The 26,832-nt window shown below is 42.8% G+C and overlaps 1 protein-coding gene across 2 annotated transcripts in view; it reads left to right on the forward strand.

The window, feature by feature from the left end:
• Positions 1-26,565, forward strand: part of SMAP2 (small ArfGAP2) — a 37,970-nt gene extending 11,405 nt beyond the window's left edge. The window contains exons 2-10 of one of the 2 annotated variants that reach the window (XM_048825699.2): positions 13,820-13,953; positions 15,229-15,314; positions 17,301-17,379; positions 17,956-18,042; positions 19,799-19,880; positions 22,242-22,348; positions 22,482-22,647; positions 24,063-24,382; positions 25,423-26,565. In XM_048825699.2, coding sequence (XP_048681656.1) covers positions 13,820-13,953; positions 15,229-15,314; positions 17,301-17,379; positions 17,956-18,042; positions 19,799-19,880; positions 22,242-22,348; positions 22,482-22,647; positions 24,063-24,382; positions 25,423-25,548 — 1,187 coding nt within the window. In that variant the 3' untranslated portion in view covers positions 25,549-26,565. The other variant, XM_048825700.2, reaches the window with a different exon arrangement.
• The last annotated feature ends 267 nt before the right edge of the window (positions 26,566-26,832 follow it).

A 26,832-nucleotide genomic window follows, 5' to 3' on the forward strand; every position in this document is an offset into this window, starting at 1 on the left:
GCCCCTTGAAATTTAGGACAGGAAAAAAAAAGGGCCTGGAACAAAACTGATCCTTGGAACATGCTGTAATATCTTTCTCCCCTCTGATTAGTGACCAAGTCCTATATTTATAGGTGAAACTGGTAGCAACGCCTGTTAAAGTTGCACAGTGCTTTCCATTATATATGTTTTCAGTTGCTGGTAACTTTGCCAAACTTAAACAATTTGTGCTGACATTTTTCATACTAGATGTCTGCCTAAGGCTGACTTTTTTGCTGGGAAATTCTAGCTAAAACATTTCAGCTGTTTCCAAGAACAAGATTAGGGAAATACACTTTGCCCATGTTTTAAAAAAATAAAATTAAAAAAATCCCCTTTTGTTGAGAAGCTCTAGCAATTTCACGCTTTGAAGCAAGGGTATGAAACTTGACAGGTCCCTGGTGTCTGTGCCTTTTGCGGTCACCTTGAAAACTTCCTGCAGGCTCAGTAGAAGCTTGCTAGAGTTTGGCAGGTGAATTCTCTGATTTTGTTTATACTGAGCAGCTCCTATGCACAGACTGAACTGTTCATGCCTGTCTCCACAGAATAACTGAGAATGCTCCAACCTGGTGCTGCAGAGGCTGAGCTAGACTTGGCCGGCTGTTGCCCTTCCGAGTAGCTAGGGACAGCTGTGGTTCTGGGCACCAGAACTGAGCAGGGAGAGCCTCTCATCTGCTTTCCTTGCTACTCCTGCTTGCACACAGCAGGAGAGGAAGAAACCTGACTTGAATGCAGAGGGGTGAAGAAAGGGGGTGGGGGATCAGAGGAGATGCAGAGCAAGGGGATGGGCAAAAGCTCTGGTGGGGGGACCCAGAACAGGAAGAAGTAATCGAACAGCCTTAGTGCCCTAAAATCTGAATTCAAACACACACCAACAATGTGTTGTCTTCAGAGCTGGAGTGACTGACAGAAGGACTGACTTTATTGATGAAGTCCGTATAGGAAGGCTACATTGGATGAGAGTTAAAATCAAAGGAAGAAACTACATTCCTAATACAGTAGAGATCTTTACCAAGAAATGTCTGAATTGCAGCAGCCCCTTCTTGCTTCCATCCACTTGCAACAGCAAGGAAAAGAACCTGTCTGGCTCAGTTCTGCTAACCACCTCCAAACCCACATGTGACAACTACAGGTGTGTGGGGAGTGCTAGACACATGCCTGTGAGCTGCTAAAAATCTTTCCAGAGAGGTGTACTTCTGAGTGCTTGAATCCCTATATAGTGATGCTAGAGGACTAGTGCATAGCTTCACTAGATCGCAGTATATAATAGCAAATGCACAAATACTTGAGAAGGGATGGAACTATTGCCACTTGACAAGGAAATGAAGCAGAAGTGTTCAAGTATGAGTGCAGCTTAATCCAACGTCTCCACTAATTTAGTCACTTCTTTTGGTCTAAAATTTTTAAAGCCTCTTCTGAGATGGAAAAAATGCATAATCCCTATCAACTAAACTCTCTAGTGTCGCTAATCCCTGGTTGGTTGTCAGCTTCTGACCTGTCTTTTTCAGTCTTGGTAACTGGTGGAATTTGTCCTTGTTTCAAGATTCTCTTTATAAACCATGTCATTGGCTCTATCTGCTTGAGACCTTCAGTTATACAAAATCTGATGCATTATTGGACATAGCCATGTGCATGTATCCTGAGGGGGGAGAGTCCTGGCTGTACTAGCAATTGTTTTAGGAAGCCAGAATTACTACTTGGCGGCTCCACTGTCCTGATAAGATTAAATACATACAGATGCGATAAAGAATAAGTCAGTGGAGCAGAGTTCTTGTAATATTTCTGATTCTGCAAAAATTGTAGTCGTGAGCTGAGCTCTTCATGACAGAATGTTACCAATATGTCTCAGGTTACCAGGGAAACTTTCAACCAACTGTCGTGTTAACGCCAACAAATCTGAACTCCATGGAACTTCTGTGAAGGATTTTCTTTGGTGGAGGGGATGGTGGTGGAGTATCTAGGATGAATGTTATAAACAGCAGAGAGAACTTCTGATTTACCTTAAAATTAGCAGCTGTTCTTCCCAAACCTTGCCCCTTATGCCAACAAGGTGTGAAACGTGATAGATGTATGTGCAAACAAGAATCTGGTCTAGAAATGGGACTTGCTTAGTGTTCCTCATTCTGCATAAACAACTAGTCCATAGAAAACCACGTCTCTGGAATGTTACCACTCATCTACACAGTGCAGTAATGCACAGCTGTGTGGTAGGGATTAGTGCGCAACATGTTGGTGTCCGTTGTAACTGGCCTGTATAGATCCTGCTGGCGCACGCTATAAATTCCGCAGACAAGCCCTGAATCTCGCTCTTATGTTGCCCAACTCTCCCCATTAGCCCTTCTTGACACTAGATCCAACCAGGGGGGATTAAAATCTGGATTAAATCATTGGGTTTCTTAAATCTCATTTTGCATTTGTACTTAGTTTTCCTAAAGAGGTTCATTCTTCTGGGTATAACTATTGAAATATGTTGATTTGCAACTAAATTTGGTACTTTCTTTACTAACCAGGAAAATACATACATCTGTGCACTTAAGGAATTTTGTAGTTTGACAAACACAGAAGTTAAGAAACTGAATAAATGTGTTAAAGTATAGTGAATGACACACTTGTAAATCTAACCTGTTGTAAGCAAAGGAATTTAGGAATGGCTAAGCACCGCAACACTCAGCATAACATTTAAGTGCCTAGGAAGTGACTGGGATTCACAAAGTCTGAGTTAGGTGCCTAGGCTCCCTACACAATATTTGGAGTGGAACAAATAGTTCATGCTGCTAGTAACCTAGCATAATGACAGGTTTCAGAGTAGCAGCCGGTGTTAGTCTGTATTCGCAAAAAGAAAAGGAGTACTTGTGGCACCTTAGAGACTAACCAATTTATTTGAGCATAAGCTTTCATGAGCTACAGCTCACTTCATCAGATGCACTCCTTTTTGCTAGTAACCTCGTCATTCCTCAATTAGTTGGTTTAAGGCAGTGCTCCGACGTGTTAGCACCTGGAACAATTTTTGATGGTTGAGTAAAATCTCATTCAGTCTTGTATCATCCTGCTAAGGTGGGCAGATGCTGTATGTGCCAGTAAGTAAATTTTGTGACAATTGTGCAGTTTTAAAAAAAAAATCCTTTAAAGTTGACCTGCGAAGGAAGAGAGAGCTCCTCAGAGTGGCTTCTTAAAGTCAAGCTTCTAGATGTTTTAGCCAACTTCCTGAATGGCCTATTGTTCAGTCTCCAAAGTATCCCTGGCTCACGACATTGTCAACAGGGACTCTTCTGCTTTTGCTTCCTCATATAACAGCAAGTTCACTCTTTATGCAAGAGAAGATGGGAGCTGAGATTCTGCTTTGTGCGATGCATAGTGGCAAGGAACTGGACTAGATGCCTCTTGAGGTCCCTTCCAGTTCTGTGATTCTACAGTATCTAGATTTTAAGAGTCACTACCTCAATTTACCATGGGTCACATCGTACTTCAAACCAACTATCCATAGATGGGGGAGGGACTTATATAAGTGTGTTTCTTTCAGTTAAGGTAGGGTGACTCCTAAATTCTAATGGGCTTGCATTAAGGACATAGTTTAATCATCTAGCGCCTTTGTGGGACGCTGCGGAGACTGCATTGACTGTCCTTGTAGAACAGTGACAGATTTCTCAATCCTTGGGCAGAAGTGTACAGCATACCAGACTGGTGCAAAGTGAGTGTCTGCATGTGCGAGGTGGGGAAACCCAGAGGAAGCTGCAATCCATAATATCGTGAATTCCAGTCAGTCCTCTTACGCAATATCATTTCCAGAAGAGAAATAAGTCAGTGGAAAGTACTGGGGGCTCTTTTTTTTTTTTTAAATCAACCAACCAAACAAAAAAAAACTTTCTGTTCCTCAGTTGGCTGACTGGAAAGCAGGGAAGGGGAATTTATTCTCAGTTCTTGCTCAATGGAAAGTTTCCAGTTGGCTACCAGTGATGGCTTGTACTAGCTGATTTGGGTGTTATCTTACTGGGATCTATCCTGCTGCCTGCACAATTTCCCACATAGTCTCTCCCACACATACTGTTGAGGGAGATGCTTGCAGGATGTCTGAGTCCAACGCATGCAATAGCATTGGCATGGATCATTCAGTCCCTGCAGCACATTTCCCTCTCACAGCTGGGCTTTTGCTGGAGTAATTGCAGGCAGGGAGCCGGCAAGTTGAACAATTGTGCGCACAGAGATTGTTTCATTAGGAGTTGAATAGCTAAGCTCTCTCCTTCCTGTCCCATGAAAGCATCTATTTTACCTCATCCTCCCTCTCCCCCTCCCCTTCTCTGCAGTCAATTTCTGCTTATTCATAAATGCCTTCAGGGTTATTACAGAGGAAGTGGACATAAGCAGCTTGAGCCAAAATGCCATGTGCTGAATAGAGGAGGGCAAAAAGTGAATCCCTCTAGGATTTTAAAAATGAAAATTCCCTCAAATGGCATTCTCTGTGTGTGTGTGTGGCAAATGATAAAACCCAGTAAAATGTGTGTGAAACTTAACTAGCTAGGGAGCTTTTAAAGAGTGTTTGGGTTTTTGGTTTTTGTGTTTTGTTTTGTTTTTTTTAAAGTAGCCTTCTGGAAAAGTGCTACATACAAGCAGTTCAATTGGATAGTGCCTCATGTTTTCTTGTGTGTGAAGGAGGGTGTTGGAGTTAGATTTTTTTTTTAATATATAAAACTGGCACAACTCTTAATTTGCAGTATTAATATGTATTTTGATGAAGGTTGGGCACTGGCTGATAAGACTAGTAAAGGAACATGGAACCTTTAACCCTCTAGGTTAAGGCTTCAAATCCATGCCACTAGTAGTAGCTCTTTATCCTATGGGAAACTTGGCCACCCTAGTGGTCCACATGCCCCTTCACACCTAGGACTAACTGGGATCTGTGGTGCCCTCTTCTGGGATTGCCAAGGAGTGAACGAACTATAGAGATACCTACAATTCACTCCTAGAGGTGGCTTTCCATGCAACCCATCCCTGGGTCAAGAATGAGGCCCTCTGGTATTCCCAGCTGTCACGGGAGGGGGCGTAGGCAGGGTTAAGAGGGTATGGACTGGCTTCCTTTAGCCATCTCTCACTCCATTTTGATCCAGTTCCCTTTCCCTAATCAGCATAATGTCAAGTTGCCAATTTCCCCTTAATATATATAATACTAGATGATAGAGCCACCAACTTGTAACTTTGTGCACAGGAGAGTAGGTGCTCATTAAGATCTTAAAAGTTTTACAGCCATCTGGTGGCTGTAATTCTGCCAACCTGTAGGGACCTGTGTTTACAATATAGTGTTGATCGCTCTATTTTCTGTCCATCTGAATTATTCATGTGAACCATTTCTTTCAATAAAAAGAAAAGGAGTACTTGTGGCACCTTAGAGACTAACCAATTTATTAGAGCATAAGCTTTCGTGAGCTACAGCTCACTTCATCGGATGCATACTGTGGAAAATATAGAAGATGTTTGTTTTTATACACACAAATCATGAAAAAATGGGTGTTTATCACTACAAAAGGTTTTCTCTCCTCCCACCCCACTCTCCTGCTGGTAATAGCTTATGTAAAGTGATCACTCTCCTTAGAATGTGTATGATAATCAAGGTGGGCCATTTCCAGCACAAATCCAGGTTTTCTCCCCCCCAAACAAACCCACTCTCCTGTTGGTAATACACATTGTAAGGAGAATGATCACTTTACATAAGTTATTACCAGCAGGAGAGTGGGGTGGGGGGGAAGAGAACCTTTTGTAGTAGTAAACACCCATTTTTTCATGATTTGTGTGTATAAAAACATCTTCTGTATTTTCCACAGTATGCATCCGATGAAGTGAGCTGTAGCTCACGAAAGCTTATGCTCAGATAAATTGGTTAGTCTCTAAGGTGCCACAAGTACTCCTTTTCTTTTTGCGAATACAGACTAACACGGCTGTTACTCCGAAATATTTCTTTCAATGTTCTTCAATTATTTGGCAAGTCAAACGTTTTTCTTACTAATCTGGTTTTTAAAGGGCTTTTGCGATAAATATGCTAGGCCAAATTTTACCTTTAGTGTCTTCTGTAGTTCTGGTGAAAACAATGAGATTATACAGGTGGAGACAGGATAAAATGTGGCCTCTTACCTAATGCTCCAACTCCTAACTCGGGTGGGCAAACTACGGCCCACAGGCCACATCCGGTCCTCCAGCCGATTTAATCCGGCCCTTGAGCTCCCGCTGGGGAGCAGGGTCTGGGGCTTCCTGCGCTCCAGCGGCTCCAGGAGTAAGCAACATGTCCCCCCTCTCCAGCTCCTACGTTCAGGGGCAGCCAGAGGGCTCCTTGCACTGCCCATATCCACAGGCACTGCCTCCTCAGCTCCTATTGGCCAGGAACTGCGGCCAATGGGAGCTGCCGGGGCAGTGCACAGAGCCTCCTGACTGCTCCTAAACGTAGGAGCTGGGGGGGGGGAACATGCCACTGCTTCCGGGAGCCGCTTGAGGTAAGCACCGCCTGGAGCCTGCCCCAGTCCTGATCCCCTTCTCGCCCTCTGAACCCCTTGGTCCCAGCCCGGAGCTCCCTCTTGCACCCCAAACCCCTCATCCTCACCCAAGAGCCTGCACCCCCAGCCAGAGCCCTCACCCCCTCCTGCACCCCAACCCCAATTTGGTGAGCATTCATGGCCTGCCATACAACTTCCAAACTCAGATGTGGCCCTTGGGCCAAAAAGTTAAGACAGTGGTCGGCAAACTGCACACAGAGCAATTAACAGGAAGCGTTTGGGTGGATAAAGGCTGCAGGAGAGGCATACCACTACTTCAGCAATTCTTGTGGCTACATTGACAAATACTTCCAGGGCTGGGATTTTGCATTTTCCCCCCAAAAAGTTGTTTGTCTAAGGTAGAAGAAGCAAAGCGTTATCCAAAATATTGTATGTCTTAATTTCGTTGTTCATAACCTATCTAATCCTATGCCTCTTGCATTAAGTTCCCAACTGAAATTGCAGGTCACTAGGATAGTTTTAACTTTTTGCATCCTCTAGTTTCCTCAAAACTAAATTCTAGTAGGACCTAATTCCGTTCTGTAATATTCTCTGAACCAGTCCATAAAGGGGCTTTTGCAGATTTAATCACGTTGCATAAACAGCAGCAGCACTCTTGACATTGACTAGAAGTACAGAATATAAACAATATTCTCTTGCACCATTTTTTCAGAGCTGGATGTTTCATGTGAACAACTTCCTCTTTTTTTTTTTTAAGAATCCCATGATTACAAAAATCTGCATGGGGAAGTATAAGACTTGTTTGCATTTACATTAGCGGGCTAACCTTAGCCCCAAATGTTTGCAAAGCTAAGTATGTCATGGAAATTAGAAACATCAAAACAAAAACCTGTGTTAGCCTTTAAGGAGTAAGTAGTGACTGTTGCAATTGAAGGATCAGTGAGGATGTGGAGGGCAATATACTTAGTCTTGCATATTCATACTCCATTTTGTTTGAACAGCTGGACTCTGCCCAGCATTTCGTAAAGGGTAAGCTGTTCAGAACAACCTAAATTTGGCCTTGTTGCTAAGACAAGGGCTCTCCCAAGCAAGAAGTCATGTAATTCCTTCCATCTTCCTTATTACCTGAGAAGGAAGGGTCCTGATTGACATTAACTTTAATATCCTTTGGCACTTTATACTTTGCTGTGTGGCCGCTGCTTCAATTGTGTAAGTCTAAGCTGCCCTTGCATTGCTATTGACAGGCTGATGCCTGTGTTCTCCCAATCACTAATGCTTTATTTTTATAGTTACTCTTTTTCCATTGTACTGAGCCTTGCCTGTGTCAATCCATCACAGCTCTTTCAGCAGACAGTTCCTGCTGCACACTGCAGCCGCTCAGTTTACAGCGTTGCCCTTTCTGCCCAAGGGGAGCAAAATCATCTTCCTTCTCTTTGAAGAGTTAACATTATCTGGATGTAATATCTGAACTTACAAGAAGACTAATTGATTACTGCTTTATGCAATAAAGAGCAAAGGTGAAGGTGCATACCCGGCATTCACATGCTTTGCCCACTTCGTAGGGCTGGAGGAAAAATGCAATGTATGTTTGATAAAATATTTAGGCATCTTTGTGTGTTTGGGATGTCTGTGTATGCTTGTAACTCCATCACAATAGTATCGGAGCATCAAGGTTCCTAACAATGCATTTGAATCAAAATATTAGCCTTCGTTCTAAAAAGCAGAAGAACGTCTTTGTAACGGTTCTGCTTTGCTTTTTTGATCTGCATTTTTTTTCCCCCTCTGACATTTCATTTGCTTCTCTTTCTTATCTCATTTCATTGTTCGTTTCTGTGCTCTTAGCAACAAATAGGGGAAACAAGTCTGTTACCTCAGAGGACAGCATCTGCTGCTACCAAGCAAAAATATTGGCAACTAACAGGATTTTTATAGCTTAAGTATTAATTTAGAAAATGTCAGTTAGCAGAAAATGGTTCTAAACTTTCAACTCTGTATGTGTTCTGGATTTTTCCTGAGCTTGGAACTCAGAATATGGTGGCAGACAGCTGTCATTTTAATACCCAGTCCTAGCTGTTTCTGATCCTACCTCCTAAATGAAACACAAAAATGATGAGCGAGGGACATAGATCACTGCAGATGGTACTGCGAACAAGAGCACTGTTCTCATCTGGTATAATTGTGTAGAAGGTGAAATGGCCTTAACTAGCACCATGGGACACAGTAACTAGAGGTTACTATGGCCCCTGATGTAGTATCTAGTTTACTATTAATCCGTTTAGTCCTATAAACACTAAATATAGCCTAGGGCTTAAGTTTAACTTACGTATAACCCTGAAAAATTCCTGGTAGTTACCTCGATTGAACAAAGTTAGTCCCTAAATTAGAATGGTCTGAAATGAGACACAAAAATGAAATCTATAAATGGGACAGTTTTTATTAAATAAGAGGCACTTGTAAATTTGGCAACTGGGCACTGGGATTGCAGTCTTCCTAGTTTTACTGCTGACTACTGTAACACCTTCAGCAAATCACTTACCTGAGTGCCTCTTTCTCAGATACCAGAATACTTACCTACTGCAAAGGGGTTGTGGGCTTTCCTTCCTGAATAATATATCCATAGTGCACTGTAGGTGCTTCTATGCCATTATTGTGTGATGGCTATTAGGTGTCCAAAGCACACTTTGCTTCACATTGAGGTGTTCATCAGGAACTACTTTTTGAGTTGGGATGTGAAGTCCAGAAATGGCCTTTTTAAAGAGGCAGTTAAGAGAGCAATGGTATTGTAGACTAGAGATTTCCTACTCATTGTCCTTGGAACTTTGATTAAACCATACAAGGTCAGCTGAAAACGTTAGCTTTCCTTTCTGTATATGTGGTTCTCAAACTGTTCTCTGTGGGGTATAATTCCTCCATATTGCTTGTTTGCTATCCTGCTTGGTTGACAGCAATCAGTGTGTGGCCACGGGGAGGCCAGAAAATAAGGAAATGCTGCTAACCCTGAAGGCTGACTCTACCTAACAATGGTGAGAAGTTTCATCTTCTGAAGGATTTTTCTCCATGAGTTCCCCTTCCTCTCACAAGCTTCCTCCTGAATCTCCACTGAGCTTTCAGGTCCTGCTTTCTAACCAGATGCAAGGGAGTTAATTACCCTGTCCCTGAACAAATATCTTGATGGAGTAGAGCTCCTTATCTAAAAGTGTACGCTGCAGTTTTCTAAATGAAGGAGTTCAGTGACTAAAACTGTCTGCTCTTCAGGGCAGGAACTCTGCCTACCTCTGTCTGGAAAATAGCTACCATGGTTTGCGCACACGTATAACATAATCTTGCATTTTCTCTAAAGTATTGAAAGGGGGCTAGCGACTGCTGGGGGGACAGGGTGTATATGACATTGTCTAAACTTAAGTTTTGCTACTATGTTGACAAAGTTAAAAGCAGCAAACTCCCCTAGTTTAGGTGCTGCTATGTCCTGTATAAAAGGGTTTGTACTGGTATAATTTATTCCAGTTTGGCAAAGCGAAATAAGCGGCTTATACTAGCATAAGTGGTGGTTTAAAAAACAAAACAAAAAACACTCCCCTTTCAGACAGGCCAATAAAACAGTTAGTGTATAGGAGGCCTACTTTTTTGTGTTTTCCTGCAGGGGTGGGGAATGGGAAATCAAACACTTTATAGGTTTCAGAGTAACAGCCGTGTTAGTCTGTATTCGCAAAAAGAAAAGGAGTACTTGTGGCACCTTAGAGACTAACCAATTTATTTGAGCATGAGCTTTCGTGAGCTACAGCTCACTTCATCGGATGCATACCGTGGAAACACACCTACAAGATCTCTGTCAAGCTTTCTTACAACTACAATACCCACCTGCAGAAGTAAAGAAACAGATTGATAGAGCCAGAAGAGTTCCCAGAAGTTACCTACTACAGGACAGGCCTAACAAAGAAAATAACAGAACGCCACTAGCGGTCACCTTCAGCCCCCAACTAAAACCCCTCCAACGCATTATTAAGGATCTACAGCCTATCCTAAAGGATGACCCAACACTCTCACAAGTCTTGGGAGACAGGCCAGTCCTTGCCTACAGACAGCCCCGCAACCTGAAGCAAATACTCACCAGCAACCACATACCACACAACAGAACCACTAACCCAGGAACTTATCCTTGCAACAAAGCCCGTTGCCAACTGTGCCCACATATCTATTCAGGGGACACCATCACAGGGCCTAATAACATCAGCCACACTATCAGAGGCTCGATCACCTGCACATCCACCAATGTGATATATGCCATCATGTGCCAGCAATGCCCCTCTGCCATGTACATTGGTCAAACTGGACAGTCTCTAAGTAAAAGAATAAATGGACACAAATCAGATGTCAAGAATTATAACATTCATAAACCAGTCGGAGAACACTTCAATCTCTCTGGTCACGCAATCACAGACATGAAGGTCGCTATCTTAAAACAAAAAAACTTCAAATCCAGACTCCAGCGAGAAACTGCTGAATTGGAATTCATTTGCAAATTGGATACTATTAATTTAGGCTTAAATAGAGACTGGGAGTGGCTAAGTCATTATGCAAGGTAGCCTGTTTCCTCTTGTTTTTTCCTACCCCCCCCCCCCCCCCCAGATGTTCTGGTTTAACTTGGATTTAAACTTGGAGAGTGGTCAGTTTGGATGAGCTATTACCAGCAGGAGAGTGAATTTGTGTGTGTATGTGGGTGGGGGGGATGTGAGAGAACCTGGATTTGTGCAGGAAATAGCCCGACTTGATTATGTAAAGAGTTGTCACTTTGGATGGGCTAGCACCAGCAGGAGAGTGAATTTGTGTGGGGGGGTGGAGGGTGAGAAAACCTGGATTTGTGCTGGAAATGGCCCACCTGATGATCACTTTAGATAAGCTATTACCAGCAGGACAGTGGGGTGGGAGGAGGTATTGTTTCATATTCTCTGTGTATATATAAAGTCTGCTGCAGTTTCCACGGTATGCATCCGATGAAGTGAGCTGTAGCTCACGAAAGCTCATGCTCAAATAAATTGGTTAGTCTCTAAGGTGCCACAAGTACTCCTTTTTTTTTTGCGAATACAGACTAACACGGCTGTTCCTCTGAAACTCTTCTGGTTTGGAATTCAGATTCAGCAGGAGAGGGTGTTAATGTTCAACAGCTGTCATCTGTTAGGTGCTAATCTGGCCACTTGTTAGTGGAAGATACCTTCCATTATATCAAGCATAGCTCTGCTTGGCTGGGGTGAGGAGACTTTTTTGCAAACTTTTCTTTAATGAGCAAGTAAAATACCCGATTTTGTATTGCATCCATGATTTTGATGTAGGGCGGGCCAATAAACTTTATATGATTGGTAGTCCTAAATTGTTTTCAGCATTGCTGTAGCTTTGTTGGTCCCAGGATATTAGACACGGTGGGTGAGGGTAATATCTTTTATTGGCCCAATTTTTGTTGGCAAGAGACAAGCTTTTGAGCTATACAGAGCTCTTCAGACCTGATGCTTGTCTCCTATTTAGCAACAGCACTTGGTCCGATTAAAAGACAAATGCTAAATTTAATCTGTTTTAAACATGGAATATCTCTCCATTCAGAATCCTGATCTTTCAACTGATTTCTTTTTAAACTTCCAATTCTTATTTATGCATTCTGTCTTAAATAAATCTGATAGATCTGAAAACTCTCAGGAGGGAAGAGAGGACATTGAGTTTGATCCAAGCTTTAGCACTGATTTTGTGCCCAGACTTGTTAACTTTCGTTCAGGTTTGAAGAGCATTAGCATTACTAGAAGTAACAGAAGGGGAGGAAAAATAAAAGGTTTTAAATAGTAAAGTATCTACATTGGCACACAACCGTATATGCAAGTCTTGAACACTTCTGCTTTCTAAAATTACACAACTTTCCCTTATTGCCTTCTATCTACTCCTGTATTTCTTGAGCAGGTGTTATTACTAAGTGTATGGGTATCTACTCTAAGTGCTCTAAAGCATGCCTCTATCAGTTGATCACTTTTTTGGCCTGCCAGCCTTGATATTGTGTGTGAATTTACATTGCATGAGGTACAGTTTGCAAACCAAACTAGCTGTAGGCTAGCTGGGCTTTTGTAAATATTCAGCAGGCCTTTGGAACTTGGGTCAAGTCCATCTGTGGATTTTGGAGAACTGGCTGTGCTCAACAAAGGAAGGTTATTTCCAGAGTTGTTCATGCCTTGAAACTGGCCTGATCACTTCATGCTGGCAGTGATAGTCAGAAACTTCAAATGCTAATCTTTCTGGAGAGGAGTTGGGATGGGAACAGTAGTGTGAATGCCACCTGGTGGCAATGAGTAGCAGTTCACGAGGCTCTGTATTTCACTTGGCAATGTATCTCCATGCTTATTTCACAGAAAGATTAATGTTCTAGTTTACAATGAGTGAAATTAAACTTGTAAAGCTTTCCCTTGTTTTTTCCCAGCATGACCTCCCTTCTTCCAAACCTTAGAGCTCTCCTGTCTGTTGAAAGTTGCATGTTAACCTTGCATCTAAAAGCAAAACTGTCTAAAGACTGAAGAGTAAACTGTGTATCAACTTCTCTCTCAGATCACAATCCTAACATTCACTCTGCCGAAGGTGGAGAATCAGTCAGGCTATTGGAATCAGGAGAACAAATAAACTGCTGTTCTGTATTCGTCTTCTGCTGTAACCTAAGCAACATGGCTATATCTCGTACCATACATTTTGTTTCTTTCCAGGAGTAGAGGAAGACTTATAGTCATGTTCCTTGTCTTAAGGTCAAATAACTCAAACACTAAGTGCAGCTCATCTTTGAGCAGTGGTGTTTGTCTGGCATAGTCTGATAGTGAAATCTGGCTCTTAGGTAACATTGCCAGTAACATTAACTGTCTCGCTCCATGCTAAACTTGAGATTTTGAAACCACCCTCCAGTACAGGTCTAATGGCTGGACACTAGCTGCACGATATCGAAAAGGTCACTTAAAAAGAATGGGGGTTAAGCGAAAGGATGTTCTTGTGGTGCATCTTTTCTCTGTACCCCGGGATTATTCTGGTTTCACTTTGAGAGCGTTCTGTTATGTTACACAAATAACCCAGATTGGAGGGGGAAGGAGGAAACATAAAACATTTGTTCCCTAAGTCTTACACTTGGACCTGTCTTTTTTTTTTTTTAAAGAGAACACACTGCTAGTGTCTAATCCCAGTTTCCATTCTAGATGAAAATGCAAAATCATCAATCCACAGTTCACTTGGTGCAGTTTCTCATAAGAGATTGTTCGTGGCAGTGGGGATTTATGAATGTGTACATGACTGCCTCTTTTGATGTCCTTTTGCAGGGCCACGATGGGCATCCTGGAATATTGGCGTGTTCATTTGTATTCGCTGTGCTGGGATCCACCGGAATCTAGGAGTTCACATATCCAGGGTGAAATCTGTCAATCTCGACCAGTGGACTCAAGCGCAGATACAAGTAAAAATGGAGCTGGACCATATAATGTGAACAGAACTGTTGCTCTGGCAAAATGGGATTCAGTAAATCTTAAAATACATGTCTGAGAGAGTCCAGTGGAAGGAGACTTTAAAACGATCACCAAAGCTTTCCTCCCTATATGGTTAAAAAAACCACACACAACACTGTGCTGACTGATTAAAATAATGGCCTGTAGGAGTGTGACAGACTTCCCTGAGTTAAAAACAGGCTCTGGTTATATTGATAAAACATTTGTCCGAAACAAGTAACTGCTTCGAGAAGCATGCACTTGTCTCTGGCTTTAGTTGGTGGGTCTGCCTCACCTACTTTGGGCTGTACAGAAGGGAGATCACAAATTAGCCAAGCCTGAAAAGGTGTCTCATTGCCCTAGCACAAACGCACCCCTAAGCGCCGGTGTGTCTTGTTTGAGTTTGGTTAGCCCTGGAGGCTGATAACAGCTGTTGCAATAGGAATCCTCTGCTCAGCCAGCTCTTGTTCTCACTCCTAAACTCTAGCATTAGATAATTCTCAAGACTTATAGCTGCTATTCCTTTAATTGGGATCTCAAAGCTTATTTCTAAGACTTTATAATGCCTCCAACCTAGAAACCTAGTAAGCTTCCAAGCTAGAAAGTCTGTCTTAAGGAAAGACTAAGCACTATATGTATCACATGGCATACAGACAGCTAAAGAGCAGGAGGCAAGATGGGCACAACCCTAATACATGGAAGCGTGTAAATGCTGGTGAGGGAGAGCTACCTGGGGTGGAACTAGAGCAATGGCATGGGATTTAAAAAGTGTAGGTTGACTATCGGGAAACATTACCAGTCAGGCTTCGAGTTACAGAATAGTCTCCCAAGGAAAATGGTGAGTCTTGGAGATGAAAGGACCAGTCCTGCACTGCTCAGGGGATACACTGTCTGACTTGATGGGGTTTTCTTTTCTGTATGTTCTGAGTATGAAATTCCCCTAAGGATGAAAACCTCCCTCGTGCACCTCCTGTGCAACGAAGCTTCAAATCCACAGGGTCTCCTGGCTGCTCAAAAGTTTAAGGCTCAGTTTATTCCAGTTAAGTGATGTTGAGCACACTCAATATTTGGGTTTTCAGTCTGCTGCAAAGGCACAGAACAGGCTTCAGAGATCTGTCTAAAAATACTTCTGCTAGTTTAATAGAGGAGCTTAAGACTCTTGGAGGGCGGCCTTGCACCATGGGTCTGTATGACAGAACTTTCGTATGCTGAAACAAATGGCTTACAATCTCTCTTTTGAATTGCAGTGTATGCAGGAGATGGGAAACAGAAAGGCAAATCGTCTCTATGAAGCCTACCTGCCAGAGACCTTCAGGCGGCCTCAGACAGACCAGTATCCTTTCTTTGCTTGCTACTTGGTAATATAGGAGACTTAACCATGAAAAGCCTCTCTACAAAGAGGGCAACTACTCATCTTTGTGCCTGAGTGTCAGCCATGAAAACAAGTTCCTAGCTAGGCACTCTCTGTGCAGTGCTTCAGATTTAGTACATTACTGTTTTCAATGGAAGAGCTCTGAGTGATCCTTGCTAAGCTCTGTAGAGTATAAGAATTAAGTAAAACCAGTCTGTTACAACTTGAAGCCCTTGCATGGCATATGCCTTGTCAGTTCGCTAACAAACTGAAGGGTTGAATTTCAAAAGCACCAAGGACTTTGAGTTCCCACTGAAGCTGGTGGGAGCTGCACGTGTTCGGTGCCTTTTGAAAATGTTTGAACATTTTAAGTTAGAGAAGTTCTCCTAGACTGCAGGGGCATAGTGCTGTAAATGGAGTGAGAAGCAGGATTGTTGCTCAGTGGCCCATTTGTTTGTAATATAAAAAGATAACACTGAAGACAGGCTCCCAGAGTATGTCTATACAGCAACTAGATACCTGCCTGTGCCAGCCGATTTGGGCTCTCAGGGCTCAGGCTGTTTCATTGCTGTTGACTTCCAGGCTGGAACCTGGGCTCTGGGACCCTCCCACCTTGCAGGGTCCTAGAGCCCAGGCTCCAACCCGAGCCTGGAAGTCTACATGGCAGTGAAACAGCCCCGCAGCCTAAGCCATGCAAGCCCGAGTCAGCTGGCATGAGCCAGCTCTGAGTTTTTCTTTGCTGTGTAGACAGATCTTCAGACACATGGGATCCCGTATCTCAGAATGATTTGTGCCAATGCAAGATTGTAAGGAATGTGTGCACAAGGTAGATGCTACTTAGTGTTGGTGCTAACAAATGACTAGATAAATACTGATCTTTATTAAAAACTTCTCTAATAGTTACTGTGCAGTTTTCTTAAAGTGCAATAGCAGCAAAGAGTCCTGTGGCACCTTATAGACTAACAGACGTATTGGAGTATAAGCTTCTGTGGGTGAACACCGACTTCGTCTGATACTTAAAGTGCAATGTGGCCTTCACTAGTAACTCTGTACGTAACTCCTTTCTGTATTGCTCATGGTCTTTAGCAAAGCTTACTGGGCTGTGGCATCTTGCTACAGTGGACCAAGAAATGACTATTTAACTTGCTCTATTAAAAATGTCACCTGAGGAGGCAAGGAAAGCCAGCACCTTGTATGGTGTGTGGATCCCAGTGAACAGCAAGTCAGCCATTGCTGGGAAGGAATGTTGGTGAGGAAACTGCCTTGAACAAAGACAGTAACTTAAGTTAGGTCTTAGCCTGTAGAAAGCATATTTTTACTTTGTTTGCTTGTAACCCTTCCTGTCTTGGTATCATGTAAACCTATGACTTTTTGTTAAATGTGTTTTACTGTAAACCGGTGCTGTGCTGTGATTGCGATAAGTATTTGTCAAACACCAGTTGAGCTGCAGTGTATTGACTCTAAGTTCATTGCTCCTTTATATCTTTTGTGAATGTACAGTGAAGGGGACTGTGCCTTGTGGAGAGACACATCCGAGGAGCTTGGAGGCTAGAGTTCACTGATTGTTAACTGCTAGGCAAGGTTAGGACTGGTAGAGGTTCAGGGAGTTTGCTGGTAAGGAAGGCAGACTGGTGTGGCAGGAAGCTGACACACAGGCTAATCTCCAGCAAAGCTCACTCTTGCTGAGGCAGGGGTTTAATACAGTGGCCTCATGGCTCTGGCTATCCTCAGCAGCTTGTTTATATAACTTTAGATCTAATAACTTCACCCACTCGCTTCAGGAGAATATTTAGCATTGACAACTTTGACACTAATTTAAAGGAACAAAAATAAAATTACTGTTGCAAGAGAACTTCCTTAAACTGCCATTATTTTGTGGTCACAAAAAGTGTTTTGTCGAACTATTTAACGTGTCTATATAGACAGCTTCAACTTCTGAGTCATTCATCCTTAACCAGTCTCTTGCAGAGCAGTGGAGGGCTTTATCAGAGACAAATATGAAAAGAAGAAATACATGGATCGAAGTCTTGACATCAGTGCACTTAGGGTTAGTCTCTAGTTCCTAAGAACTTCTGTGTAGAAGACCAATCATAAGCTTGTAAACGCTGACCTGATATCTTTGTCTTATCCTGAATTTACTTGTTATCATAAAATTGTCTCCAAAACCATCAGCTGACAAATGTACAGGACTAGCCATCTTGACTTATTCCTCAACTGCAACTGAGTAAATTGTATTTTCAATAGGGTCACAGACTTTTTGGAAGTATTTCTCTTGTGTTGGGAATTTTAACTATTTGGAACTCTACTCATTCTCCAAAAGCAGGGACTATCTCATGGCCATTCTGCAGTTGTATCCTCTGTTACAGCTCTAAATTACCATGTGTACACATGGCAAAACTGGTTTTAAACTATTAACCAAGGCACCTGGGAAAATTGGTTGCTGGCTAAGGGGAGGTGTTTATAAGCCAAAGTAGTTATCTAACTAGCCTCTACTTTTCATGTTGGTAAAAGGTGCAATTCATTACAAACTTGCTTGGAAAAACTCTATTTCTATTTTTATTTTAACTTCCCCATTACTATGGGCTGAGCTTTGACCCTCACTTTTGTTTGATTCTTTGTACAGAAAGAAAAAGATGACAAATGGAAAAGGAATAGTGAGTCAGCATCAGAGAAGAAACTGGAACCTGTTATCTTTGAGAAAGTGAAAATGGTAAGGCAAAAAGTACAATCATGGGTCAATTGTAAAGGTCTATCTAGAAAGATACAGGGGTTTTTCAAGTGTAGTAGAGATGGAACAGCTTACTATGGAAATATGAGATTTTTCTGGTCTCTTCCTATTAAGAAGTTAATGCATTGAATCACGCTGGTGCTCTGTGTATTTCAGTGTCTTGTCTATAACAGGCCAATACCAGGTGCTTAGAGAGGGGTTCATCATCCCCCCCCCCACACACACACACACACACACACACACAATTTACAGACAGCTCTCAATCACAGTTGCCATTTCTATGTATTCTCCAACCCTGGGATGCTGTTTGTCTCCTCTCTCCCATTCCTGTCTTGTCATGGTTTATCTAGTGACTATAGCCCTGTGTTGATACCTTCAAACCCTAATTTAACAATAAGAAATTAGTCTTTTTGTGGCATTTCATCTCCAAATAAGGGCTGCTCGTTTCTCCTGGATCAGTTTAGTTTGCTCAAAACAATGAAATTCTTGTTTTTGTACCATTCCTCTCCACACTCCCCACCCCCAATAAGCGTGTAGTAGATTCTAGCTCCCTTCTTTACAGTAAAGGCATGTGACATCTAATTTTGTGTAACCCCACAATGACTTTTTCAAGGGACCGAGTCTTATTCTTCTCCCATCTGGCTAACTGCATTTTACTAGCTAATAAACTGAAGTGTATAGTGGTTCTTGGTATACCACAAGCCGCTTAGTTTGATGTTAAAACCTACACTTGTATTCAGTAATGGAAACTGAATACATAAGACTAATCCTTTTCCAATTAGGGTAAATTCTCCTCCACCTGAATCTTAATGCTATTGCAGTTACTCCCAGGACAAAGGCAAACAGAATAGCAGAAGCAAGTAGTCAAACTCCCCCTTTGGCTGTCAGTCCTGATGCTCATTCTTAAGCGATAATGCCTGTCAGTTAAATGATAAGTTGCATACATAGTTGCGGAAGTATAGTTGGAGCATGGGTTATCAGCTGAAGTTCAGAGTGCATACTGGGCAAGTGTTCACAAATACATAGCTTCCTTGTCAAGATAAGCTGTGTCTCTTGACTGTCCCTCCCATTAACTTCAAGATGGGAAATGCAAGACAATACTCTGGAGGTTTGGGACGGGATATGTTTCAGAAAATCCTAGTGTTTACACTAAACCTCATAGTACCAGAATGGTTCTATGATCCTGCTCAGGGTTTTCTGAAGATACTTCATATGTGAACATGCAAATTTTGTAATATCATATCTCATCTGGCAGTACTTCAGAGTAGAAGGGGCAAATGCTGGGAAGCTTTAAGTCCCCTTCTGGCTGATTTTATAAAATGTATAAAGTATATGGCACTCTGAGCTGTCCAGGGATCTGTCAGCAGTGATCAGAGATTCAGCCCTATCTTTCCTCTTTAGATAAGTAACTAGATCTAATGACTTTTGTCTAGTATTACTGTGTATTTATTTATTTATTATTAGACTTGCTTGAGTATGGCAGAAGAGTTATCCCAGTTCAAGATACAAGCACGGCACTCCGTCCGATTTGTTTACTTGATTTGGTAGGAAACTGAGCCTGACTCTTTAACTGCTTTAACTTCAGTTTTCAAAGTGTGTAACCCTGTCAATTTGAACTGGATCAAATGCAGTCATAATTCAAGCCCAGAATCCTTATCCTTATCCTTTTCACAAAGGTTAAGTAGAAGGTTTGAACAACTGCAAGATTTCTGGATTTTAATATTGTCGTTTTTTTTAGCCACAAAAGAAAGATGAAATGCAGCCACCAAGAAAAAGTCCCCCTAAATCTACTGAACCTGTAATGGATCTGCTAGGACTTGGTAAGAGAATGTTCCAAAGCATGTGACTCTCTCTGAAAAGTATTGAGTAGTACAGAATGGTCTTAAATGTGGTGCCCATAGGTAGGTGGCAGCTGCTAAAGCCCATAATCCTTTGGGGATATATTCTGGCAAGGCCATCTAGAAGGCAATCTAAATTACACTCTTTTCTTCTCTTTCTCTCTCTCCTCTACCGGGCCCTTCCCTCCCCCCCAAAAAAGGAGGGGGACAAACAAACCTTTTTGGAAGTAAACAGTTGAATGGCCTCTGGAAATGAGTGCGCCTGCCTGTTTCAGTGAATACTTGCTGTCTCCCTGGGTTAGAGCAGCCTTAAAAGCTCACTTCTCCCACCACTCCCTAAGGTGAAGGGAACTTTCTAACTGGAAAATTGGACATGACATCATGATGCAGGAAGGGTCTCTTTGACTTTAGGTTCTTCTTAAAGGTACTTGCCAATAGTGCTCTGAGGAGGCGGTAGCTATCCCAGGGTGGATTGATTCAAATCCTGATTGCAATCAGTGATTTAAATCTGCTCACTGGAAACGTTGATTTAAATCATCAGTTGTAATCTTGTTTTGCATCTGCACTTCAGTTATTTTCCTAAAGAGGTTGATTTCTATTGGTTGATACCATTTAAACATGTTGACTTGCAATTAAATATAGCTGTCACACTAAATTTGGTATTGTTTGCTAATCGGGAGGCTACATTATATCTATATACATTTAAGCATACATGCTTATTTAAACATTTGCAGCTTAACAGATGTTTATTCAGATTCTTAATTTTTACATTTTATTAGAAAAAAATTATCCAGCACATTTAGGGTTTTATTTAACTGATTTATTTAACAAAGGTCGTATCTGTCGTCAGTGTATTGAGCAGTGTTTCTGGTCATCATGGCCTTTAAGATATAAAAACTAGTAGCTCCCATCCTCTTCTGTTCACAGATAAGAAGGGGTGGGGCTGGGGAATTGTTTTTTTGTGCTTTTTTTAAAATCCCAGTCAGTTTCTCAACTTTACAGGAACTAGTCATTGAACTAAATTAACTGCAATGAAAAAAATATTCTCTCTACCTGCAGAAGAGGCTACTTCTGTCAAAAGCTGACTTAGCCAACTCTGGTTCCAGTTACTTAGCCAGTGACTTCTACCAGTTCAGTGGTTTCAGTTTCTTTAAAACTTCAGCTGTAAACATTGAATATTTTTATGTAATTGACTTGAATAGACCTGATATAAGTTTAGGCCTTAATATGGGTTGTCATAATTTTAAATTTAATTTTAAATATTTTATTTTTTAAAAGGAAACTGTATTTAACTTTAAATAAAAATCCTTTAATCCACTTTAGCATGCTATATTACAATGGGTGAGGATTACAGCTATGGAAATTACCTGTGGTATCTAGGGCATTCAGCACACATACATTTTTCCTATTATAGATACCATCTTTTGTGATGTCCTTTGGAGCGTAGAGATAGCCTATGGGCGTAATTTTAGCTTTCCAAGCAGTTTGATTCTTTAGGAATCTAAATATAAGTGAAACTAAACAAGTCAACTTTCTATCCCAGAGGGGTATAATCCTCCCTGCAAAACTTTATCCCAGTAACAATATGCCACCTAAAACTGACATCGTATGGCCCTATGCCCCAGCAGAGCACTCCTACCCTTGCTCTTTGGTGCACGAGTCTATTGTGGTTCAGGTTTTACAAAACGTTTTGCAGGTTACCTCTGAATAGCTTTGTGCGTGAGGCATTCCTGCCAGCATAAGATTCTCTCAGGGTGGCAAACGGTAGCACTAAAGATCCATGCTTCAGTGATTCCTAATCATGTTCGGGGCAGAATGTGCCTCTGAATGCTGCAGATGGTGATTTGTGAAGGGCTCTGAATAGAAACGTGAGTTCTAATAAGATTTGTAGTGCTTATTTCCTGCTGCAGGTGAATGAGGGAAACAACTCCCGAGAGTAGCTGAATCAAAGCCCTCCAGTGCACCTAATGCAGCTCCAGCACTTGGCGTTGCAGCAGAAATACCCATGCACTGTCCCCTGCACAGCAGCTGCGCTACGATAGCAGCACGACATGTGCAGCAGTCATTTGCTTCCACCCGCGCCTGCTGCTTTGAGTTTCAGGAGGGGTGGCGGTGGCTCAGCATACGGCAGGATGCTTTTTGTACCAAAAAGGCTTTTGCTGCGCTGGGTGGGGAAGCAAAGCAAAGAGCCAAGCAGTGGGCTTCTTGGGTCACATAGGGCTCCACCTTAATCTGCAGTCCCTGCACATGGCAGCTTATTTGGCGGACCACTTGCCACCTTACCTCAGCTGGCAGGAAGGCTGGCTAGCCATATTAGGCGTCTAACCTTTATATGTCACTCAGATGTTCCTGTGACCAGCACTGTCCCAAATGGAAGACCCAGCAGCAGTTTAGAGAAGGATCTAGATCTCTTTGGTTCCGTGGAATCTAACTCGCTCTCTGACTCCAAGGTGAGTAGTGTGTGGTAATAGACTTCCCCAAACACTGCCAGGTGGCTACATTGAGCACGGAGAAGGCCTGCATGTTTTCATCCTCAGTGTTCACAAAGGTGAGCCTGTCACGGTCGTCTTTGTTTCTCCCCAGGTCACTGGCTCTATGCCAACAGCTGGAAGCGCTGGGTCTGTTCCTGAAAACCTGAACCTTTTTCCTGAGCCAGGAAGTAAAGTGGAGGAAACGGGAAAGAAACAACTCTCTAAAGACTCCATTCTTTCCCTGTATGGTTCTCAGACACCCCAGATGCCTGCCCAAGGTACTGCACATCGTGGGGGAAGGAGGGAGCAAGCTAAAAGTTTTCTGCCACTGATTGGGATGTCCTGAGAGCTTTAAATTGACAGATCTGAATTGCTTCTAGTGCAGCTTTTTTGGATTAATGTGAGACCTGTTACAAATGGGCAGGTATTCCTTGAGGAATTCCTTTGTTTTGGGGTGTAAAATGTACAATCTATGAGCTGGCTCTGGCCCACAAGGTGTATTTATGTAGCCTGCAGAATGTATTTGGACTGTCCAGATTCTAAGCTCTTTTTTTCTTTTCTTTTCTTTTTTTTACAAAACTCTAGCCCTCATGGTTGTGAAGAAAACCTTTCAGGTGTGAGCCAATGCAGTCCTATCTTCAGGCAGCTTTAGGGGGTGGACTCCTTGTATCCTGTTAATCTCATCAGAGTGTCAACTCTACTTCATTGCCAGCATTAGCTATTCACTTGCTGATCCTTTTAATGGGTGGAATGGGGAAGGGCATGAGGGATGCCCACTAGTAGGTGAGAATTGTGTGTTTTAGGGAAGGAAATGGAGGGAAGAGCTGGAGATTCACAAGAGGAGGGAAAGAAACCAAGAAGATAGAGCAGTGGCTTTGAAGGGGAGCATATTTCTCACTGATCCTTACTGAGTGAGATGATAAGGTCCTGAATAATAATCCCCAGTTTAGTTCCTGCATACGGGCCCCTTGATCTGTGTGCAGACTTCCCTTTGCCATTGGGGATTTCTACTGTGTCTTGAGAGTTGTACGTAGACCTCCTTATACCCCCGTCCATGGGCAGTAATTACAGGGGAATTCTGCCCTGTCCTCCAAGTAGGTCTGATATCCCTGTTGATATTTGCATTTAAAATGCTCGTGATATCTCCTCGCTCTAGCAAGGGTATCGCTATGCAGTGACAATACTGAAGTGCAATTGAAATTCAGCTCCTTTAGAGTTAGCAAGAGGAGCCGTTGTCCACGGATGCCTCTTCCTCCCCTGATTTCTTGTGTCTTCTAGTCCTTGAGTTTTATTCATCCTGTTTTGCATGCTGTAATACCCCTGCTCCTCCCCAGAACTGCCAGCCTCTTGGCAGAGGACAGATTACATTTGGATCCAGTTGGTGCCCTGTCCCCTGCTCAGGAGTCATGGTGATCGGAGGAACTTGTCCCAGGGATTGAATATGCTGCATCTATGTTGCGTGTGTTGGCCTGGGGAGTAATGGACCAGAACTGGAACTTCAGTCTGCAAAATACTAGCAGTCGGCCAGCCCTATATTTCTTTTAAAAGGACCTATTTCAGTTCTTGCAATAATAAATAAGTGTGTGGCAATTCTGCTCAAGGCATATGTCAGCCAAATCCCAGTTTCCCAAAAATCAGCATTGAGTGTATTTCTTTTCCCCCTATGGCCACTTACCTTCTTGCCCTGTTCCAGGAGCAATGTTCATGGCCCCAGCTCCGATGGCATACCCTGCAGCGTACACTGGCTTTCCAGGTGTTGCCCCACCCAGCAGCGTGATTGGAGGCATGATGGCCCCGCCAGTAGGAATGATGGCACAACCAGGAGCTCCAGGGATGGTGAGCCCCATGGCTATCCCGGCTGGATACGTGGGTGGCATGCAGACGGCTGTCATTGGCGTCCCCAATGGAATGATGGCAGCACAGCAGGCCGGATACGTTGCTGGCATGGCCGCAGTACCACAACCAGTGTATGGTGTGCAGCCAGCTCAGCAGCTTCAATGGAACATTGCGCAGGTGAGAGGGACTTGTTCCTGCTCGAATCAAGCTTTAGTATTTGCCTTTCTTCCAAGCATCTTAAAATGCTTCACACGTACGAAACGAATGATAGCAGCAGCCTGGAAGGTGGATCCCTTCTTGGAGATAGGCAGACGGAGGGATGGAAAAGCTAAAACTTGTCCAGGGTATCTTAGGACGCTGGCAGAGCCAGGAGCCTTGGCACCTAAGCCCATTCTAGTCACTTGTCGTGTCCTCCTTAGCATCAGAGCTTTCTCCGTGGTGGTCCAAATTGCAAAACCATTGTGCAGTTTGGTAAAACCCTGCCCACCAAACCTCAGAACTGAAATAAACGTGCTCCAGCACAGAGCTCGGTCGTTTAGCCCAGGGCTGGAATAGGAGGTGTTGCATGAGCAGACAGAGTTGCTGCCATTGGAAAGTTCTCACAACTCTCAGTGCAGCCTAGATGCCAGCAAGGCACAGGCGAGAGTTATTCCATGACTACCACGTCACCCAGAACTGCAAAGAGGGGAGCTGGCTCCAGATGAATCTTCCTGCATGCTTCTACTCTAAGCCCCATTGCCTGTGTTATGTCTGACTTCATAAGAAGTTGGCAGGGTATGATACTTCTGTACTGGGATAAATAGGGTGTGTTTTCAATCTGGCTCTAATTAGATTGTATGTAAGAGGCCTCTAGGATACTTGGGACTGTAGGAAATGAGACTGTTGCCTTGTCTTTGGCCTTTCGTTTTAGCAAAATACATTAGATTAAGCTGTCACTTCTTCAAGCCTCTTGCCAGAGATGGCTGTCAAGCAGCAAGAGCTAGACTCCTTACCTTACCTTTTGGTTACACGGCTTTTCCCCCTCCAAGACTTGGATCCCCAGCACGTACTTTACGTGAAGTCTGTGCTTTAGTCCCATAAAAGTCAATAGGACTATCCCATGTGCTGAACTTTAAGCCTGTACCAAGTGCTTTCCTGGCCTGGGGTCTAGATTATTTTTTTTCCTGCTGTGTGTTAGAATGATTTCCCTGACCTGGCTTGTCTCCTTTCCTTCTCAGATGACCCAGCAGATGGCTGGGATGAACTTTTATGGAGCTAATGGCATGATGGGATATGGACAGTCAATGGGCGGAGGAAGTGCCCAAGGAACCAATCAAACCCTCAGCTCTCAAATGTGGAAATAACCCTCTTCCTCCCCCGTATTATGACCACTTTTTTTTTTTTTGGCCTTTTGTTCTGTTTTAAAACTGCTCCATGAGACATTCAGGGTTTGTTTCTGCCTCTCTGTTCAGCCTGAACCTTTGTGTTCCCCATAACTGAGACCCATCTCTTCCTTTAACTGTCAAAACCACAGGGAAACCTCAGTGACCAGAACGCCACTTTCAACTCCTGCATTCAGCACAGTGGAATGCAAATGCTCTTGGGGGCACTGTCTCCCCCTTCTATGCATCTCAGGGGAGGGATGATTGAGGTAGCTGAATTGAATTACGTTACTGGCTTCACATCGGGCCTTTGGGGAGTTGGATTTAAATAAAATGGTATTGCTGGGTTTTTGTTTGCTAAGGGAAAGCCCCTGAGGAACTGGATTTTAATCCAACCTAAATCTTGCCACCTCGGTTCTTCTCTCTTGCTGTGGCGTTCTTTCGAGCTGAGGCCTCTCTGTGCTTGGCTAGTCAATCTTCATTGGAACCAAAGTCATGTTGAAGACCCCTCCTGTGACCAAACAGGAGTGTCACACAAGATGGGACGCACACTGTGTTTGGAATGTGAAACTTTGCACTTCTTCAGAGTGGCTTTTTCTGTCTAATCTGTGGTGTTGATGTAATTTAAAACAAACCAAAACAAAAAACAAAAAAAAATTTTAATGAACTAACCAAGATAATTAATTTATAGAGGGCCAAGAGCCCATCACAAGTATTTCTTACACTTTTAAAATTACCATGACATCCTAATTTATACTTTTTTCATATCTGTTTTTGTTCTTGTGTAGTCCCCATCCCCAGCTTTCTCTTGACATTCTGATACCGAAGCATAGAAGGGGGGGGCAAGGGGGCAGGTTTTTCTTGTCCTTCACAGCCACCTCACTAGAAAGCATACATTTGAAAGATTGCATCAGCGTGAGCAAAAAAGTGCGACATACTTGGTTTACTTTATCCTGTGTATATGTAAATTCCTTAATAAAACATTGCAGTGAAACATCAGTTGACTTCATATTCTTTTTGGCTCTTAAATATTTCATTTGGAATCTGTCAAATCACCAGTGATACAATGAGTTAATCACCTCTGGGTTCAGGGGTTCAGATCCCTAATCAAATGTTTGCTCTCCCTTTAGTCCACAGTGGGAACATGTCCACTTTATTAGACTAGAACACAAATGTACTGCTTATCTGGCCCAGGATTCTAAGGGCTTGTCTACATGCAAATTTGGACTAGTTTAACTAAGTGATTTGCAAATCAACTGAGTTCAT

This window comes from Caretta caretta, chromosome 19 (genome assembly GCF_965140235.1).
Source record: "Caretta caretta isolate rCarCar2 chromosome 19, rCarCar1.hap1, whole genome shotgun sequence".
Lineage (NCBI taxonomy): Eukaryota > Metazoa > Chordata > Testudines > Cheloniidae > Caretta > Caretta caretta.